This window comes from Petromyzon marinus, chromosome 59 (assembly GCF_048934315.1).
Source record: "Petromyzon marinus isolate PM22_M1 ecotype Great Lakes invasive population chromosome 59, UKy_Petmar_22M1.pri1.0, whole genome shotgun sequence".
In the NCBI taxonomy this organism is placed as follows: domain Eukaryota; kingdom Metazoa; phylum Chordata; class Hyperoartia; order Petromyzontiformes; family Petromyzontidae; genus Petromyzon; species Petromyzon marinus.
This window is the reverse complement of record NC_133725.1, coordinates 1,159,350-1,178,606: the sequence shown is the minus strand read 5'-3', so window position 1 is coordinate 1,178,606 and position 19,257 is coordinate 1,159,350. Positions and strand designations below refer to the sequence as shown.

The following is a 19,257-nucleotide window of genomic DNA, read 5'->3' as shown; positions in this document are numbered from 1 at the left end:
GTATATGGGTCTCTGTGTAAGTCTATGGGTCTCTATCTGAGTCTATACGTTTCTGTATGAGTTTATGGGTCTCTGTGTGAGCCTATGGGTGTGTGTGAGTCTATGGGTCTCTGTGTGAGTCTACGGGTCTCTGTGTGAGTCTACGGGTCTCTGTGTAAGTCTATGGGTGTCTGTGTGAGTCTATGGGACTCTGTGTGAGTCTCTAGGTCTCTGTGCGAGTCCATGGGTGTCTGTGTGAGTCTATGGGTCTCTGTGTGAGTCTATGGGTCTCTGTGTGAGTCTATGGGTCTCTGTGTGAGTATATGGGTCTCTGTGTGAGTCTACGGGTCTCTGTGTAAGTCTATGGGTGTCTGTGTGAGTCTATGGGTCTCTGTGTGAGTCTCTAGGTCTCTGTGCGAGTCCATGGGTGTTTGTGTGAGTCTATGGGTCTCTGTGTGAGTCTATGGGTCTCTGTGTGAGTCTATGGGTCTCTGTGTGAGTATATGGGTCTCTGTGTGAGTCTACGGGTCTCTGTGTAAGTCTATGGGTGTCTGTGTGAGTCTATGGGTCTCTGTGTGAGTCTCTAGGTCTCTGTGCGAGTCCATGGGTGTTTGTGTGAGTCTATGGGTCTCTGTGTGAGTCTATGGGTCTCTGTGTGAGTCTATGGGTCTCTGTGTGAGTTTATGGGTCTCTGTGTGAGCCTATGGGTCTCTGTGTAAGTCTATGGGTCGCTGTGTGAGTCTATAGGTCTCGGTGTGAGTCTACGGGTCTCTGTGTGAGTCTATGGGTCTCTGTGTGAGTCTATGGGTCTCTGTGTGAGTCTCTAGGTCTCTGTGCGAGTCCATGGGTCTCTGTATGAGTCTATGGGTCTCTGTGTGAGCCTATGGGTGTGTGTGAGTCTATGGGTCTCGGTGTGAGTCTACGGGTCTCTGTGTGAGTCTACGGGTCTCTGTGTGAGTCTACGGGTCTCTGTGCGAGTGTATGGGTCTCTAGGCGAGGCATCGGCTGCACCCCAAGTCCCCCGCCGATGGGTCTTTATGCGAGTCCGTAGTGAGTCTGTGGGTCTTCTACGTTAGAGACCCACAGACTCAATAACTTCCAGACATCGGCTGCACCCTAAAGCCTCACCGCTCCTGGCCTCCGTACGCGCGGTGACCAATCCGGGAGATGGGGGAGCGGCTGCTGACCAGGGAAGGGACCAAAGGTCGCACTGCGCGGAGACTTATAGAAGTATCGGCGCGGTGCAGGGTGGGTGGAGGAGGAAGCGTGGCCGCAGTGATCACGAGGAGGAGGAGGAGGAGACGCGCGCTGGTGAAGAGACAGCAGCAAGAGCCATGAGTCGAGGTACGAACACCGCGTCCGCTGGGTCGGGAGGCGGAGGGAGGTTCGCCGCTTGCTGCGCGAGGGGCTGCCGATTGGGGGGCAGGGGGGGGCAGGGGGGGATTATTGAAGTATTTTGGTCTCCCTAACCGGTGGTCGGTCACCTCCGTGCCCCTCTTCTGTCGCTACGATCGTGGTTCGCTATCCACGTCAGCGTCCACTCGAAGATTTCATTCCCCCCTCCCACCGCCCCCGTGTTGTGCGAAACCACCATATGGTAGGTCATCAATAGCTCGCTTACAACCCCACTTACCCACTCATTCACGCAACGACCCATGCACTTATTCGCCCACAAACTCACGCACCCAAGCACTCACCCACTCATTTGTTCATCCACCCATCCAATCACTCGCACAATCATTCACTCAACCACCCAATCACTCAGACATTCACTCGCTCACCCACGCACTGGCAAACCTATTATGTCGACCACCCATCCACTCACTCATTCACTCATTCACTCGCCCACCCATCCACTCATTCACTCGCCCACTCATCCACTCACACACTCATTCACTCACCTACTTACATCCTCGCTTACACGCTCACTCATCCACCCACTTACTCACTCACCCACTCACTCACCCACCCACCCACGCACTCACTCACCCACCCACCCACCCACTCACCCACTCACCCACTCACCCACCCACCCACTCACTCACCCACCCACCCACCCACTCACTCACCCACCCACCCACCCACTCACTCACCCACCCACCCACCCACTCACTTACCCACCCACCCACGCACTCACTTACCCACCCACCCACCCACTCACTCACTCACCCACCCACCCACTCACTCACCCACCCACCCACTCACTCACCCACCCACTCACTCACCCACCCACCCACCCACCCACTCACTCACCCACCCACCCACTCACTCACCCACCCACCCACTCACCCACCCACCCACCCACTCACCCACCCACCCACCCACCCACTCACCCACCCACCCACCCACTCACCCACCCACCCACCCACTCACCCACCCACCCACCCACTCACCCACCCACCCACCCACTCACCCACCCACTCACCCACCCACTCACTCACCCACCCACTCACTCACCCACTCACTCACCCACCCACTCACTCACCCACCCACTCACTCACCCACTCACTCACCCACCCACTCACTCACCCACCCACTCACCGACCCACTCACTCACCCACCCACTCACTCACCCACCCACTCACCCACCCACCCACTCACCCACCCACCCACCCACTCACCCACCCACCCACTCACTCACCCACCCACTCACTCGTCTCCCTTCTCCTTCCTCACTCACACCGCTCCACTCTGGAATCTCGGGGTGTCTTGGGAGTCAGCCTCTGCGTGAGTCTATGAATCTCTGTGTAAGTCCATGGGGTTTCTTTATACGCCTGTGGGTCTCGATGAAGTCTATGGGTCTCTACGTGAGACCCATATAGTCCATAACCCTTGTGTTTTAGTTTGACCTCCTCCTTGCGCACCTCCGCTTAGCACGGTTGGCTACGTACGGCGCGAAAGAAGTCCAACGTACATTACACACGAATATCCTCCTCCCATCATCATCATCAGCATCGTCCCCCCCCCCATACACCGAAGATCTTACAGCAACAATAAGCGAGCTCGCAAGATGTAGCAGCGTGTCACGTGTCTTCAGCATCACGAAGCGTGGGTCTGGACAGCGCCTGATGGTGTCTGGCAGCGTGGAGATGTTCTGCACTTCGTCTCAAGCTCAACTGCCTCGGTCTTTACGACCACCACCTGTTGGTGAACCCGGATCCCACCCGTGCGCGTGTGTGTTCAACGTTGCGATAACGTTCAGCTACCAACTGGGCCACCGCCAACCACACCCTGTGTGTGAGTGCGTGTGTGTGAGTGTGTGTGCGTGTGTGTGTGTAACATGTGTTCACGTGTAAATGTGAGCAGTGGTTACGGGTAAGCGGTTTGCGCTACGAACCTGGCCGATCCGGTGACGATTATCTCAAGTTTTCATTTATTTAGGTATAGCCCTGTGAGCCATGCGGCTCTTAAGTCGGGTACAACCGCAACAAACACAATATGAACACAGAACATCTTAAAGCGACAACGCGTAACAGAAACATCCAGGAATGAACCAGCAAATATTCCACACAAAAAAACTTATAAAAACGCTGTGTGCAAAAATCACAATGTGGTGCAAGTCAACAACAACCATCAGACTATTTAGATTAACCATATGTTGTCGAATCGCCAAAATAACGCTACAAAAACAATGTAACAACAATAATCATAGGAACTGTGATTTTAAATTTAACAACAAACGATATACATAACACGTACGACAAAACCTGCAGCCATAGCTTGTAGCACGGCACTCCCAGTGTATGATGTGTGAGTGAGTCAGCAGCAGAGTGAGTGAGTGTATGATGTGCGAGTCAGCGTATGATGTGTGAGTGAGTGTATGATGTGTGAGTGAGTCAGCAGCAGAGTGAGTGAGTGTATGATGAGTGAGTCAGTGTATGATGTGTGAGTGAGTGTATGATGTGTGAGTGAGTGTATGATGTGTGAGTGAGTGTATGATGTGTGAGTGAGTGTATGATGTGTTATTCAGTGTATGATGTGTGAGTGAGTCAGCGCATGATGAGTGAGTCAGTGTATGATGTGTGAGTGAGTCAGCGGCAGTGTGAGTGAGTGTATGATGTGCGAGTGAGTGTTTGATGTGTGAGTGAGTCAGTGTATGATGAGTGAGTTAGTGCATGATGTGTGAGTGAGTGTATGATGTGTGAGTCAGTGTATGATGTGTGAGTCAGTGTATGATGAGTGAGTGAGTGTATGATGTGTGAGTCAGTGTATGATGTGTGAGTGAGTGTATGATGTGTGAGTGAGTGTATGATGTGTGAGTGAGTGTATGATGTGTTATTCAGTGTATGATGTGTGAGTGAGTCAGCGCATGATGAGTGAGTCAGTGTATGATGTGTGAGTGAGTCAGCGGCAGTGTGAGTGAGTGTATGATGTGCGAGTGAGTGTTTGATGTGTGAGTGAGTCAGTGTATGATGAGTGAGTCAGTGCATGATGTGTGAGTGAGTGTATGATGTGTGAGTCAGTGTATGATGTGTGAGTCAGTGTATGATGTGTGAGTGAGTGTATGATGAGTGAGTGAGTGTATGATGTGTGAGTCAGTGTATGATGTGTGAGTCAGTGTATGATGTGTGTCAGTGTATGATGTGTGAGTGAGTGTATGATGTGTGAGTGAGTGCATGATGTGTGAGTGAGTGTATGATGTGTGAGTCAGTGTATGATGTGTGAGTGAGTGTATGATGTGTGAGTGAGTGTATGATGAGTGAGTGAGTGTATGATGAGTGAGTGTATGATGAGTGAGTGAGTGTATGATGTGTGAGTCAGTGTATGATGTGTGAGTCAGTGTATGATGTGTGAGTGAGTGTATGATGTGTGAGTGAGTGCATGATGTGTGAGTGAGTGTATGATGTGTGAGTGAGTGTATTATGTGTGAGTGAGTGCATGATGTGTGAGTGAGTGTATGATGTGTGAGTCAGTGTATGATGAGTGAGTCAGTGTATGATGTGTGAGTGAGTCAGTGTATGATGTGTGAGTGAGTCAGTGTATGATGTGTGAGTGAGTCAGTGCATGGTGTGAGTGAGTCAGTGTATGATGTGTGAGTGAGTCAGTGCATGGTGTGAGTGAGTCAGTGTATGATGTGTGAGTGAGTCAGTGTATGATGTGTGAGTGAGTCAGTGCATGGTGTGAGTGAGTCAGTGTATGATGTGTGAGTGAGTCAGTGTATGATGTGTGAGTGAGTCAGTGTATGATGTGTGAGTGAGTCAGTGCATGGTGTGAGTGAGTCAGTGTATGATGTGTGAGTGAGTCAGTGTATGATGTGTGAGTGAGTCAGTGCATGGTGTGAGTGAGTCAGTGTATGATGTGTGAGTCAGTGTATGATGTGTGAGTGAGTCAGTGCATGGTGTGAGTGAGTCAGTGTATGATGTGTGAGTGAGTCAGTGCATGGTGTGAGTGAGTCAGTGCATGGTGTGTGAGTGAGTCAGTGCATGGTGTGAGTGAGTCAGTGTATGATGTGTGAGTGAGTCAGTGTATGATGTGTGAGTGAGTCAGTGCATGGTGTGAGTGAGTCAGTGTATGATGTGTGAGTGAGTCAGTGTATGATGTGTGAGTGAGTCAGTGTATGATGTGTGAGTGAGTCAGTGCATGGTGTGAGTGAGTCAGTGTATGATGTGTGAGTCAGTGTATGATGTGTGAGTGAGTCAGTGCATGGTGTGAGTGAGTCAGTGTATGATGTGTGAGTGAGTCAGTGCATGGTGTGAGTGAGTCAGTGCATGGTGTGTGAGTGAGTCAGTGCATGGTGTGAGTGAGTCAGTGTATGATGTGTGAGTGAGTCAGTGTATGATGTGTGAGTGAGTCAGTGCATGGTGTGAGTGAGTCAGTGTATGATGTGTGAGTGAGTTAGTGTATGATGTGTGAGTGAGTCTGTGTATGATGTGTGAGTGAGTCAGTGTATGATGTGTGAGTGAGTCAGTGTATGATGTGTGAGTGAGTCAGTGTATGATGTGTGAGTGAGTCAGTGTATGATGTGTGAGTGAGTCAGTGCATGGTGTGAGTGAGTCAGTGTATGATGTGTGAGTGAGTCTGTGTATGATGTGTGAGTGAGTCAGTGTATGATGTGTGAGTGAGTCAGTGTATGATGTGTGAGTGAGTCAGTGTATGATGTGTGAGTGAGTCAGTGTATGATGTGTGAGTGAGTCAGTGCATGGTGTGAGTGAGTCAGTGTATGATGTGTGAGTGAGTCAGTGTATGATGTGTGAGTGAGTCAGTGCATGGTGTGAGTGAGTCAGTGTATGATGTGTGAGTGAGTCAGTGCATGGTGTGAGTGAGTCAGTGTATGATGTGTGAGTGAGTCAGTGCATGGTGTGAGTGAGTCAGTGTATGATGTGTGAGTGAGTCAGTGTATGATGTGTGAGTGAGTCAGTGCATGATGTGTGAGTGAGTCAGTGCATGGTGTGAGTGAGTCAGTGTATGATGTGTGAGTGAGTCAGTGTATGATGTGTGAGTGAGTCAGTGTATGATGTGTGAGTGAGTCAGTGTATGATGTGTGAGTGAGTCAGTGTATGATGTGTGAGTGAGTCAGTGTATGATGTGTGAGTGAGTCAGTGCATGGTGTGAGTGAGTCAGTGCATGGTGTGAGTGAGTCAGTGTATGATGTGTGAGTGAGTCAGTGTATGATGTGAGTGAGTCAGTGTATGATGTGTGAGTGAGTCAGTGTATGATGTGTGAGTGAGTCAGTGTATGATGTGTGAGTGAGTCAGTGTATGATGTGTGAGTGAGTCAGTGTATGATGTGTGAGTGAGTCAGTGCATGGTGTGAGTGAGTCAGTGTATGATGTGTGAGTGAGTCAGTGTATGATGTGTGAGTGAGTCAGTGTATGATGTGTGAGTGAGTCAGTGTATGATGTGTGAGTGAGTCAGTGTATGATGTGTGAGTGAGTCAGTGTATGATGTGTGAGTGAGTCAGTGTATGATGTGTGAGTGAGTCAGTGTATGATGTGTGAGTGAGTCAGTGTATGATGTGTGAGTGAGTCAGTGTCGGCCCCCTCACAAACGGCCCCCGCCAGCCGCTGCTGGGAGCGCGCGCCTCAGGCGGCCATCTGAGCCGGTCCTGGGCCTCCCCCAGGTCGACTCAGACTCAAATGAGTACCTGGTGCGGTGTGTAACCAACATCGCCGCTGGGGATAAATCTGTAAATGAATAGAAAACGCCAACACCGCAACAGAAACAAGACCAAGAAGACATGCTTAACAACAAAGACAAAGATCCCCCATCCCCCCCGTATAGCCTCAAGAGACTGTTGGGGCAAGTGCTGTTAGCGAGTAGCACCTATGAAGGCCGGCACGGCACACGAGGGGGTGGGTGGCCAGCACCACGCCCGGCCGCCTTTGTCCCCCCAGTGGCGATGTCGTTAAACCCACACAACATTTATAATTCGAGGACGACGTTTCGCAGGTAATGACAGCCAGCGATCATCTCCACAACTCTCTGTGGCTGTCCGCATGGCGATGCTGGTTGTAGTTGCTGGCGAAACGTCACGGTAGCTGTGAACGTAGCGGGGTTTTACCCTCCCAACACAGAAACCACGTGCGTGGCGGAGACTCATATCGGGATTGTCACGGTTCGTTCTTTGTGACGGCCCTTTGCTGATTGGCTGCGTCGTGTGGTGGCGGGTATAACGACACAACATTTATACTTACGTGGTGGTGGTGCTGATGGTCGTGCTGGTGATGCTGGTGGTGGTGGTGCTGGTGATGCTGGTGGTGGTGGTGCTGGTGGTGGTGTTGGTGGTGCTGGTGGTGCTGGTGGTGGTGCTGGTGGTGGTGGTGCTGCTGGTGGTGGTGCTGCTGGTGCTGGTGGTGGTGCTGCTGGTGGTGGTGCTGCTGCTGGTGGTTATTGCCGGGACGCCACACGATTTTTGAGACTCACACCGGGGCCACGGGACCCACGCCACTTCCTCAATAAAGAGCGAGAGAGAGAGATAAAGTGCACGCAACCCCCCGTGGACTTTGGAGGCCACGTGAAGTGCGCCGCGTCAACGCCGTCACCCACCGCACTGCGGGGAGCGGCAGTGGAAATCCCGCGTCTTGCGAGGACTTTGACTTGACCGACGGGAGGGCAAGGCGGGCGCCCTAATAGTAATAATAATTATTATCATTAAGTCGATGTTCTGTGGCCCATCGCCGCCATCGCCTCCGCTGACTTCCTCGTTCTCACTTAGCGGACGGCTTCCTTCAAACCGACAAAAGAATATTCCGTAGCAGGCGATGAGTGGCTGATACGAGCGCGCACGCATTTGCAAATGTGCAATGCCACGTTGTTGTTGTTGTACTTTACCCGTGTATCGATAGTAACATTTAAATGTGCAAGTTACATTTAAATGTGCAATGTACAGGGTGGTCTAGATATCTTGTGACCCCCCCCCAATGAATTAAGGGGCCGTCCATAAATGACGTCACGCACCTAGAGGGGGGGGGGGCGGGGTCAGACATTTGTGACGATGTGTGACGAGGGGGGGGGGTTTAAGAAATGTGACGTCACATCAAAATGCGCAACTTTAAATAAATATAGACAACACGTTCTACTTAATTAAATAGACTTTATAATAAATGTTTTCTCATACAACATCAGAGTGCAGCGCCACATTAAATACGCCCTACAATGACAATAGCTTAAAGCGATTTTAATCATGTTTTATTTTCAAAATGGAAATATTGTTTTGGAGGGGTGGGGGGGGGGGCAGAGCTTTGTGACGTCATAGTTGAGGGGGGCGGGTCTGACTTTTCGTGACGCCGTGTGACGAGGGGGGTGGGGGGGGGTCCAAAATCGCGTGACGTCATTGATGGACGGCCTCTAACCCATAAATCTATTTTCCTTTGAATGTGCATTTATGTTTAAAATAAACTAAACATTTTATTTTTGTTATTTTACCAGGGCCCCCACTGAGCTATGTTTTTCAGAAGCGACATGGCCACCACAGACGAAGTGAATTTCTCACCACGTGGACATTGCTAGCAGCAGCCAAATACTCCGAACACGTGACCTGCACATGGGAGTGGCTCTCGAGGATAAATCATTAATTAATAACTATTATCATTATTATCGACTGGCAATCGTGGACAAGAGATGAGATGTTGGCAGTGGAAATGTCCAGCTCCGGTAGGATGCTGCTTGGCAGCTGGACCCAGAGAGCGACCAACGTAGCAGCAAGACGACCTGATGATGATGATGTTGTTGATGATGATGTTGTTGATGATGATGTTGATGATGATGATGTTGTTGATGATGATGTTGATGGTGATGATGATGGCAGGCAGGCCAGTAGTGGTGAGAAGGAAACTGGGCACTATTTGGACACCATATGTAGTAGGATTGACAACAACAACAGGACAATTAAACGTTGTTGTTGTTGTTGTTCGGGAAAATGTAAGGAAGTGGAATGACGGAGCATGGCTTGACAACATCGTACGAGATCGGAGTGCCAGAGAGAAGTTTGCACTACTTGGGCAGAGAGGAGAAAAGTGGAAACAACAAATTGACGACATGCTGCAGGGCAAACAACCAGGGGCAATCGGCCCCATGCACCGTGATGACGTCGAAGCTGACGATGACGATCGTGGTGATGACGATGATGGTGGTGATGATGGTGGTGGTGATGATGATGATGGTGGTGATCGTGGTGGTGGTGGTGATGGTGATGGTGGTGATGGTGGTGATGGTGGTGGTGGTGATGGTGATGATGATGATGGTGGTGATGATGGTGGTGATGGTGATGATGATGGTGATGATGGTGATGATGGTGGTGATGGTGGTGATGGTGGTGGTGATGATGGTGATGATGGTGGTGATGGTGGTGATGGTGGTGATGGTGGTGATGGTGGTGATGATGGTGGTGATGGTGGTGATGGTGATGATGGTGATGGTGGTGATGGTGGTGATGATGGTGGTGATGATGGTGGTGATGGTGATGATGGTGATGATGATGATGTCTGGGGTTGTGCTCAACACGCGACTCCGCGTTCTCTCCCCCCCCCCCACCCCTGGTTGTTGTTGCAGACAACGCCACTACCGCCACTACCGCCGCTCTCCCCCAGTTGCCCCGCGCAAGCGTCGCTGTGGGGCAGTACTCAGGCGGTGCCGGGACAGCCGCCTACCCCGGCAACCCCGGCTACCCCGCCTACCCCGGCAACCCCGACTACCCCGCCTACCCAGACTACCCCGGCAACCCGCAGCCGCCCCCTTACTCTGCAGGCGCCGCGGGGGGCCACGGAGGTCCGGGCCCCCCGCCGAACTGGCAGGGAGACGCGCTGCAGTCCAAAGGCGACGGGGCGGGCGCCTACGAGACCATCGACGTTCAGCCCCCCGCTGCTATGCCGGGCACGGCCTACCAGGAGCAGCGCCACGGGGGGAGCGTGCCCCCTGCCTACTACGGCCAGCAGCCGGGGGGGGGCATGCAGACGGGGGGGGGCATGCCCCCCAACGCCTACAACCAGCGGCCAGGCATGGAGCCGCAACAGTTTGGGCAACCGTTCCCGGTGCTGATGACTCCCGCGTATCCGTACGCGCTGGGAGTGCACGTGAGTGGGCGATGTCGCCGTTTGAGTGGGGCCGGTGATGGCGAATGAGTGCATCGAGTGAGTCGGAGGGTGGGTGGGTGAGTGATCGAGCGAGTGGGTGAATGATCGGGAGGGTGGGTGGGTGATCAGGAGGGTGAGTGGGTGAATGGGTGAGTGAGTGGGTGGGTGAGTGAGTGGGTGGGTGGGTGAGTGGGTGGGTGGGTGAGTGAGTGAGTGGGTGGGTGAGTGGGTGGGTGGGTGAGTGAGTGGGTAGGTGGATGGGTGAGTGGGTGGGTGGGTGAGTGGGTGGGTGGGTGGGCGACTGGGTGTCAGTGGGAGAGTGCGCGAGTGTTTCTGTGACCTGCAGTGTCGTGTTGGTTGCACGCGGTGTGGGATGAGACGACACAATCCGAGCCTGGTAGACCGAGCCCCCAAGCGTGAGCGTGGTGGAGGAATTAACGAGCGAAGTTCATGGGAACAGTCACCACGGTGGTAGCAATAGAAGAGTGACAGGGAGGTCACAGCCAGAGGGGCAGTGTTGAGTCTATGGGTAGTGTGTTGAGTCTATGGGTAGTGTGTTGAGTCTATGGGTAGTGTGTTGAGTCTGTGGGTAGTGTGTTGAGTCTGTGGGCAGTGTGTTGAGTCTGTGGGCAGTGTGTTGAGTCTATGGGCAGTGTTGAGTCTATGGGCAGTGTTGAGTCTATGGGCAGTGTTGAGTCTATGGGCAGTGTTGAGTCTATGGGCAGTGTTGAGTCTATGGGCAGTGTTGAGTCTGTGGGCAGTGTTGAGTCTATGGGCAGTGTTGAGTCTATGGGCAGTGTTGAGTCTATGGGCAGTGTTGAGTCTATGGGCAGTGTTGAGTCTATGGGCAGTGTTGAGTCTATGGGCAGTGTTGAGTCTGTGGGCAGTGTTGAGTCTATGGGCAGTGTGGTGAGTCTGTGGGCAGTGTTGAGTCTATGCCCCTTTTGCCGTCTCTCCGCCCACCAGCCCCAGGTGATGGTCGCTCCTCCCACGCAGCCCTCCAAGCCCTACTTGACTCGCTCCATCCTGGCCACCGTCTTCTGCTGCTTCCTCCTGGGGATCTTCGCCATCGTGGGAGCTATCGAGGTACCCTTAACCTGGCCAGATGTTACCTACCGCACCTGGTATGCAGGAAGTCGTGTGTTCGACCCGACCGTGATGCCTGCTGCTGTATATTTGAAGTTTGCGGTGTCTCTTCCCGTACTGGTGTGGATTATTTCTTCCGGGTCCACATTTAGAATGGACACACGTTTGGACTATTTTGCTATCAAAGTCCAAGTGATAAGACACTAACTTAATCGACCAACCATTTGTGGCCAGGTTGCTTTTGAAACAAATACGGTCATAGCTCTGTGGACTTTACCCGGCAAAGATACAATTGAGTAGTTTTATTTGTAGATTTTAAAGCGATTTATCTTCTTTGGTTCTTTCGGTAAAGTCACGTAGAATGAGAATAAAATAATAAATTGATAAAATAAAATAACACAATAATATTCTCACGACGTTTCGGCCACAACACAAGAGGCCTTCATCAGGTGAAGGGAGCGAGACTGTCTGGTAGGACAGCGCTGGAGTGAGAGAGCCACGTTCAGATCACGGCTTTTAAGCTGTGTGAGAGGAACAAAGAGCCTTGACGAAGGAATTAGCATAAAATTTAGCATTTAAAAGGCTGAATGATTAGCTTGTGACTGGTCACAGAAATAGCTATGTTAAAAGTTAAAGCACACACATCCGCAGAGGCACCCATTGTTAAAAGCATTGAAATAGCTAAATTAAGGCATTCGCTTGTAACTGCTACAGAAATAGTTACGTTGAAGTCAGAGCATACACATTCACCGAGGCACTTAGTACAAATCAAAACAGGAGAATTTAGCATTGAAATAACTAGGCGAATTTAGCATTGAAATAACTGGGTGATTTGCTAGTGACTGGTCACAGAAATGACTACAAATCTGAGCTATTCACAGTACTATATAGTGAACCAATAAAAACTAAAATATAAATTACCTTCATGTTATCAATAAACTCTATATTCTCCAATCAGCTAAGCTACCAACCATAAGTCGTTGTGATATATAACGACTTATGGTTGGTAGCTTAGCTGATTGGAGAATATAGAGTTTATTGATAACATGAAGGTAATTTATATTTTAGTTTTTATTGGTTCACTATATAGTACTGTGAATAGCTCAGATTTGTAGTCATTTCTGTGACCAGTCACTAGCAAATCACCCAGTTATTTCAATGCTAAATTCGCCTAGTTATTTCAATGCTAAATTCTCCTGTTTTGATTTGTACTAAGTGCCTCGGTGAATGTGTATGCTCTGACTTCAACGTAACTATTTCTGTAGCAGTTACAAGCGAATGCCTTAATTTAGCTATTTCAATGCTAAATTCTATGCTAATTCCTTTTAACAATGGGTGCCTCTGCGGATGTGTATGCTTTAACTTTTAACATAGCTATTTCTGTGACCAGTCACAAGCTAATCATTCAGCCTTTTCAATGCTAAATTTTATGCTAATTCCTTCGTCAAGGCTCTTTGTTCCTCTCACACAGCTTAAAAGCCGTGATCTGAACGTGGCTCTCTCACTCCAGCGCTGTCCTACCAGACAGTCTCGCTCCCTTCACCTGATGAAGGCCTCTTGTGTTGTGGCCGAAACGTCGTGAGAATATTATTGTGTTATTTTATTTTATCAATTTATTATTTTATTCTCATTCTACGTGACTTTACCGAAAGAACCAAAGAAGATGAATCATTGCAGTCACGAAAGCTTTAAATCGAAATTTAAAGCGATTTAAATTTCGATTTAAAGCTTTCGTGACTGCAATGATTCATCTTCTTTGGTTCTTTCGGTAAAGTCACGTAGAATGAGAATAAGATAATAAATTGATAAAATAAAATAACACAATAATATTCTCACGACGTTTCGGCCACAACACAAGCGGCCTTCATCAGGTGAAGGGGGCGAGACTGTCTGGTAGGACAGCGCTGGAGTGAGAGAGCCACGTTCAGATCACGGCTTTTAAGCTGTGTGAGAGGAACAAAGAGCCTTGACACAGGAATTAGCATAAAATTTAGCATTGAAATGGCTGAATGATTAGCTTGTGACTGGTCACAGAAATAGCTATGTTAAAAGTTAAAGCATACACATCCGCAGAGGCACCCATTGTTAAAAGGAATTAGCATAGAATTTAGCATTGAAATAGCTAAGTTAAGGCATACACATCCGCAGAGGCACCCCTTGACAATGGGATTAGCATAGAATTTAGCATTGAAATGGCTGAGTGATTCGCTTGTGACTGCTACAGAAATAGCTACGTTGAAGTCAGAGCATACACATTCACCGAGGCACTTAGTACAAATCAAACAGGAGAATTTAGCATTGAAATAACTAGGCGAATTTAGCATTGAAATAACTGGGTGATTTGCTAGTGACTGGTCACAGAAATGACTACACATCTGAGCTATTCACAGTACTATATAGTGAACCAATAAAAACTAAAATATAAATTACCTTCATGTTATCAATAAACTCTATATTCTCCAATCAGCTAAGCTACCAACCATAAGTCGTTATATATCACAATGCTATATGGCGAAAAAATGGGTGGATTCTTACCCTCAAATTTCCGTACCACGGATAGCTATGGGCCCCGTTCAGACGGACGAGTTCGTCCATGGTCGGAACAGAGGAGGGGGAGAGAGACAGCTGCGAGGCCCTAGTATGCTCCATGTTGTAAACCATACCATTAACCGTGGTGTGAGAGGTATTAAGAGGCAATGCTGGCGAAAGAGCTGCGGTCTGAAGGACATCGTAAAATTACAATTAATTAAGAACAGAAATGATTTAACACATCTTTCCAGTGGTTACTAAGCCTGAATCCATCTTCTCGGTTGAAATTGTCTCTGTGCTTGTATATGTGAATGGCCTCATGAACGAATCTCTCATGGTAGCCGGTTGGTTTGCAAAGAACCTCCGTCTTGGAGAAGTCAATGTCATGTGAGCCCACTGAATTGTAACAGTGGTCTGCCACGGCAAAAAAAAAAAAAAAAAAAAAAAAAAAAAAAAGAGATCCCACCAACAGCCTGGTCACCAAAACGAACAAAATTATCTCTGATTCAACAGCATTAATTGATGAGATCAAACAGTTCTCGTTGAAACCCTCTGCTGCCAGACCACCAAGATTATATGGCCTTCCAAAGATACACAAAGAAGATACACCCCTTCGTCCCATTGTCTCTACTATCAGCTCCCCCACCTACAAACTGGCACGTTTTCTGGCTGATATACTGCGACCTTTCACTGGAAAAACCACCTCTGCGGTACTAAATTCTACTCACCTGGTATCGACAATCAAAGACATTTCCCTGTCCCCAAACGACCTGCTTGTCAGTTTTGATGTGGTGTCCTTGTTCACCAAAGTCCCGGTACCTGACACCATCGCTATCATTGAAGACCTGGTTCATCAAGGACTGCATACTGATGTACCCCCCCTGGTGAGACATTGCTTAACCAACACATACTTCACCTGGAATGGAACTTTCTACAAACAAACTGAGGGCACCCCAATGGGCTCCCCCCTATCTCCGGTTGTAGCCAACGTATTCATGGAAAAATTTGAAACTGACGCCATCCAGACTGCCACTCTACGCCCGACCTTATGGAAGAGGTACGTTGATGACACCTTTGTCATCTGGCCACATGGCCAGCCTGCTCTAGACCAATTCCGCGACCACATCAATTCCATACACCCAGCCATCAGATTTACCATGGAGGTCGAAAAAGATGGCAAACTACCCTTTCTGGATGTCTTAATTAAAAGGAGACATGATGGTTCAATGAGCCACTCTGTCTACAGGAAAGCTACCCATACAGATGCTTACTTGAAACCGGATTCCCACCACCATCCATCCCAGAAGAACTGCCTCATCAAGACTCTATACCATAGAGCCCAATGCATTTCCGACCAGGAACACATTACCAGTGAACTCAAGCACGTACACCAGGCTCTCAGGGCTAATGGCTACTCCGACTACACAATCCGCAAAGCCATCACTCCAGTCATGAAGAAGGATCCTCTTGTGGAGCCACTCAAAACCATCACCTTACCCTACATTGCAGGGGTCACTAAAAAGATCTCCAAAATCCTGAATAAACACAAGATCCAGGTCCGATTCAACACAGTACACAAAATCCGTGATTTAGTTCCATCTGTAAAAGATGCTCTTCCAGACATACAGTACCCAGGCGTTTACAAACTAAAGTGCCTCTGTGGTAGTAGCTACATTGGAGAAACCAAAAGACATATCTCGGACCGCATCCGCGAACATAAAGCAGACTTGAAACACGGTAAGACGAACTCCTCTGCCGTGGCAGACCACTGTTACAATTCAGTGGGCTCACATGACATTGACTTCTCCAAGACGGAGGTTCTTTGCAAACCAACCGGCTACCATGAGAGATTCGTTCATGAGGCCATTCACATATACAAGCACAGAGACAATTTCAACCGAGAAGATGGATTCAGGCTTAGTAACCACTGGAAAGATGTGTTAAATCATTTCTGTTCTTAATTAATTGTAATTTTACGATGTCCTTCAGACCGCAGCTCTTTCGCCAGCATTGCCTCTTAATACCTCTCACACCACGGTTAATGGTATGGTTTACAACATGGAGCATACTAGGGCCTCGCAGCTGTCTCTCTCCCCCTCCTCTGTTCCGACCATGGACGAACTCGTCCGTCTGAACGGGGCCCATAGCTATCCGTGGTACGGAAATTTGAGGGTAAGAATCCACCCATTTTTTCGCCATATAGCATTGTGATATATAACGACTTATGGTTGGTAGCTTAGCTGATTGGAGAATATAGAGTTTATTGATAACATGAAGGTAATTTATATTTTAGTTTTTATTGGTTCACTATATAGTACTGTGAATAGCTCAGATGTGTAGTCATTTCTGTGACCAGTCACTAGCAAATCACCCAGTTATTTCAATGCTAAATTCGCCTAGTTATTTCAATGCTAAATTCTCCTGTTTGATTTGTACTAAGTGCCTCGGTGAATGTGTATGCTCTGACTTCAACGTAGCTATTTCTGTAGCAGTCACAAGCGAATCACTCAGCCATTTCAATGCTAAATTCTATGCTAATCCCATTGTCAAGGGGTGCCTCTGCGGATGTGTATGCCTTAACTTAGCTATTTCAATGCTAAATTCTATGCTAATTCCTTTTAACAATGGGTGCCTCTGCGGATGTGTATGCTTTAACTTTTAACATAGCTATTTCTGTGACCAGTCACAAGCTAATCATTCAGCCATTTCAATGCTAAATTTTATGCTAATTCCTGTGTCAAGGCTCTTTGTTCCTCTCACACAGCTTAAAAGCCGTGATCTGAACGTGGCTCTCTCACTCCAGCGCTGTCCTACCAGACAGTCTCGCCCCCTTCACCTGATGAAGGCCGCTTGTGTTGTGGCCGAAACGTCGTGAGAATATTATTGTGTTATTTTATTTTATCAATTTATTATCTTATTCTCATTCTACGTGACTTTACCGAAAGAACCAAAGAAGTTAAAGCGATTTGTTTAACTTCCCTCTATTCTTGCAAGCCCATTGCGCTTTTGCATTGTTTGTCGTCACGTTCTGACCCGCCTCGACGTGGACGTCAGTGAAAAAAAAAAAGAAGAGCTATTGGATTCCTCCTCCAGAATAATAAATACAAATTCTGGCCCGTCGCCCGTGTGAGCCACCAACCCTCCGCTTGGCCTGCGCCGGGTGGCCAGGCCACGTGGCAGCCCCAGCCACCAGGGGGCGCTGCGAGCGACTTCGACCGGGCTGGTGGGTGAGGCAAGATCAGACTGTTGGGCCCCCCTCCCTCCTTTCTCGCGAGACTCACTCTCACCACAATAGCTCCCGATGGGTTTTTTTTATTTAACCCGTACACAATAATTTGTAGGCTAGAAATATTTTATTGGTCTCTTCTAATATTTTTTTCTTTCACGAAAAAAAACGTTTGTGTTGATCCCCCTCCTCCCCCCGTGGCTGACCGGGCGGGCGGGCCCACCCCCCCCCCCCCCTATGCATCGCATCACACTGACGCATGTACCCCCACCTCACTCCCACGTGGCAGACGCGGTCTGCTAACGAGCGGGGAGACTTCCTCACGGCGCGCTCAAGCTCCCGCAGGACCAAGATCCTCCTCATCGTCAGTCTGTGCAGCGGCATCCTCCTCTACCTGAGCGTTGGCACCTACCTCATCGTCTTCTTTGTGTTTTACAGCCAAATCTGAGCAATCCACAAGCCCATCTGAGGAGGGGTGGTGGTCACAACAGTCACACAGCCATTCACACAGCCACTCACGCAGCCACTCACACAGCCACTTATTTACCCCACAGACACACACACCCATGCAACTCAACCACCCGATCATTCACCCACACTCATCATCCACTCAACCACCCATCCATCCACTTATTCATTCAACCACTCATCCACTCGCCCCACTTCAATAAAATGTTCTTCCACTGCATCGGGTGTTGGCGGATCCTTGAGGAGGCGAAGTTGGCCCAATCACACTGCACGGCATAGAGGGGCCTAACCTCGCGTACACATTTTTGTTTGAAATCCTTGCACGCCAAACATTGATTGCTTCACCATATCACAAAAGTCCTCGTTGAACGCGGTAGTAGTAGCAGCAGCGAGTTGCGATCCGCCCAAGTTCCGCACCTCCAATTAGCACGATTGCCTACGTGTGGTGCGAAAGAAGGTCACATACACTGCCCATAGGCCCCAACACAACCCGTTACTCAAATCTACGTCTCTGATTAGCAAGGTTGGCCACGTGCGGTGCAGAAGTTCAACATTCACACTGCTAATGAACTACCCAGACTAAACACTACCCATACCCAATACTGTACCTCCGATTAGCACGGTTAGCTACGTAGGGTGCGCAATAAGTCGACATTTCAAGTGCCGCGTAATCGCGAATAACTCATTTACCCATAAATGTAACGTTAACATTTTTGGAGAGATGGTGTACTACTCACACGCACGGTGAGATGGCCAAAGGGACATATCCACGTGTACACAGCTACCACCGCGTTCCTGTACGATTTCGCGAACTGCATCACTGTACCACTCAACCCCGAAGCTCAATAAAGTATTCACACCCTTGACTGCTCACGAACCGCGCTACAACGGGCAGGTTCCCCGCGTTATAACGGCGTGCGCGTTCCGCGTTCGTGCAAAAAGTGTTCCTCCCTAATGCAAGAGCCTCGCTTTCAGGCGCGCTACTGCGGCTATATCTGAAACGTCCTTCGTGCCGATATTTAGGAAGCCACTGAACGCTATGCAATTTTTGTTAAATTTAGAATTGACAAACTAATTTCTTTTAAAACTGCTTTTTCTCTTTCATTACTTCGTGGTCCTTCACCCGCACCTCCGATTAGCACGGCTCTGACTGTGCACGGTGCACTAGAAGAAGTTCAACATGCACACACACTGCCCATAGACTAACACTACCCATTAGACTCACTGCACCTCCGATTAACACGGTTGCCTACGTAGGGTGCAAACATGTTTCAACATTCATAATAAAAGGTTTTTGGGTTAGATCGCGTTATTTATAAATGTGTCGTAACCCTCCACCACCCGACACGGCCAATCAGCAAAAAAAAGTGTCACGTTGACAAAAGACAAATAATTCACTACTTTAGCCCACCGGTGTGTTGAAGAGTGAATCCACAACATTTACAGTTCGAGTACGACG

The 19,257-nt window shown here is 49.0% G+C and overlaps 1 protein-coding gene across 1 annotated transcript; it reads left to right on the top strand.

Moving 5' to 3' along the window:
* The first annotated feature begins 822 nt into the window (after positions 1 to 822).
* On the top strand, positions 823 to 18,662 carry LOC142905823 (uncharacterized). The gene is made up of 4 exons (XM_076052986.1): positions 823 to 1,323; positions 9,969 to 10,489; positions 11,456 to 11,575; positions 17,620 to 18,662. Exons 1-4 carry the CDS (start codon positions 1,314 to 1,316, stop codon positions 17,776 to 17,778), a joined length of 810 nt encoding a protein of 269 aa, XP_075909101.1. The 5' UTR covers positions 823 to 1,313; the 3' UTR covers positions 17,779 to 18,662.
* The last annotated feature ends 595 nt before the right edge of the window (positions 18,663 to 19,257 follow it).

Excerpts from the sequence above, each read along its gene's own strand:
- LOC142905823 (XM_076052986.1), top strand. Across the intron at positions 10,490-11,455 it reads CGTACGCGCTGGGAGTGCAC|CCCCAGGTGATGGTCGCTCC; the intron begins GTGAGTGGGCGA and ends TCCGCCCACCAG. Across the intron at positions 11,576-17,619 it reads CCATCGTGGGAGCTATCGAG|ACGCGGTCTGCTAACGAGCG; the intron begins GTACCCTTAACC and ends CCCACGTGGCAG.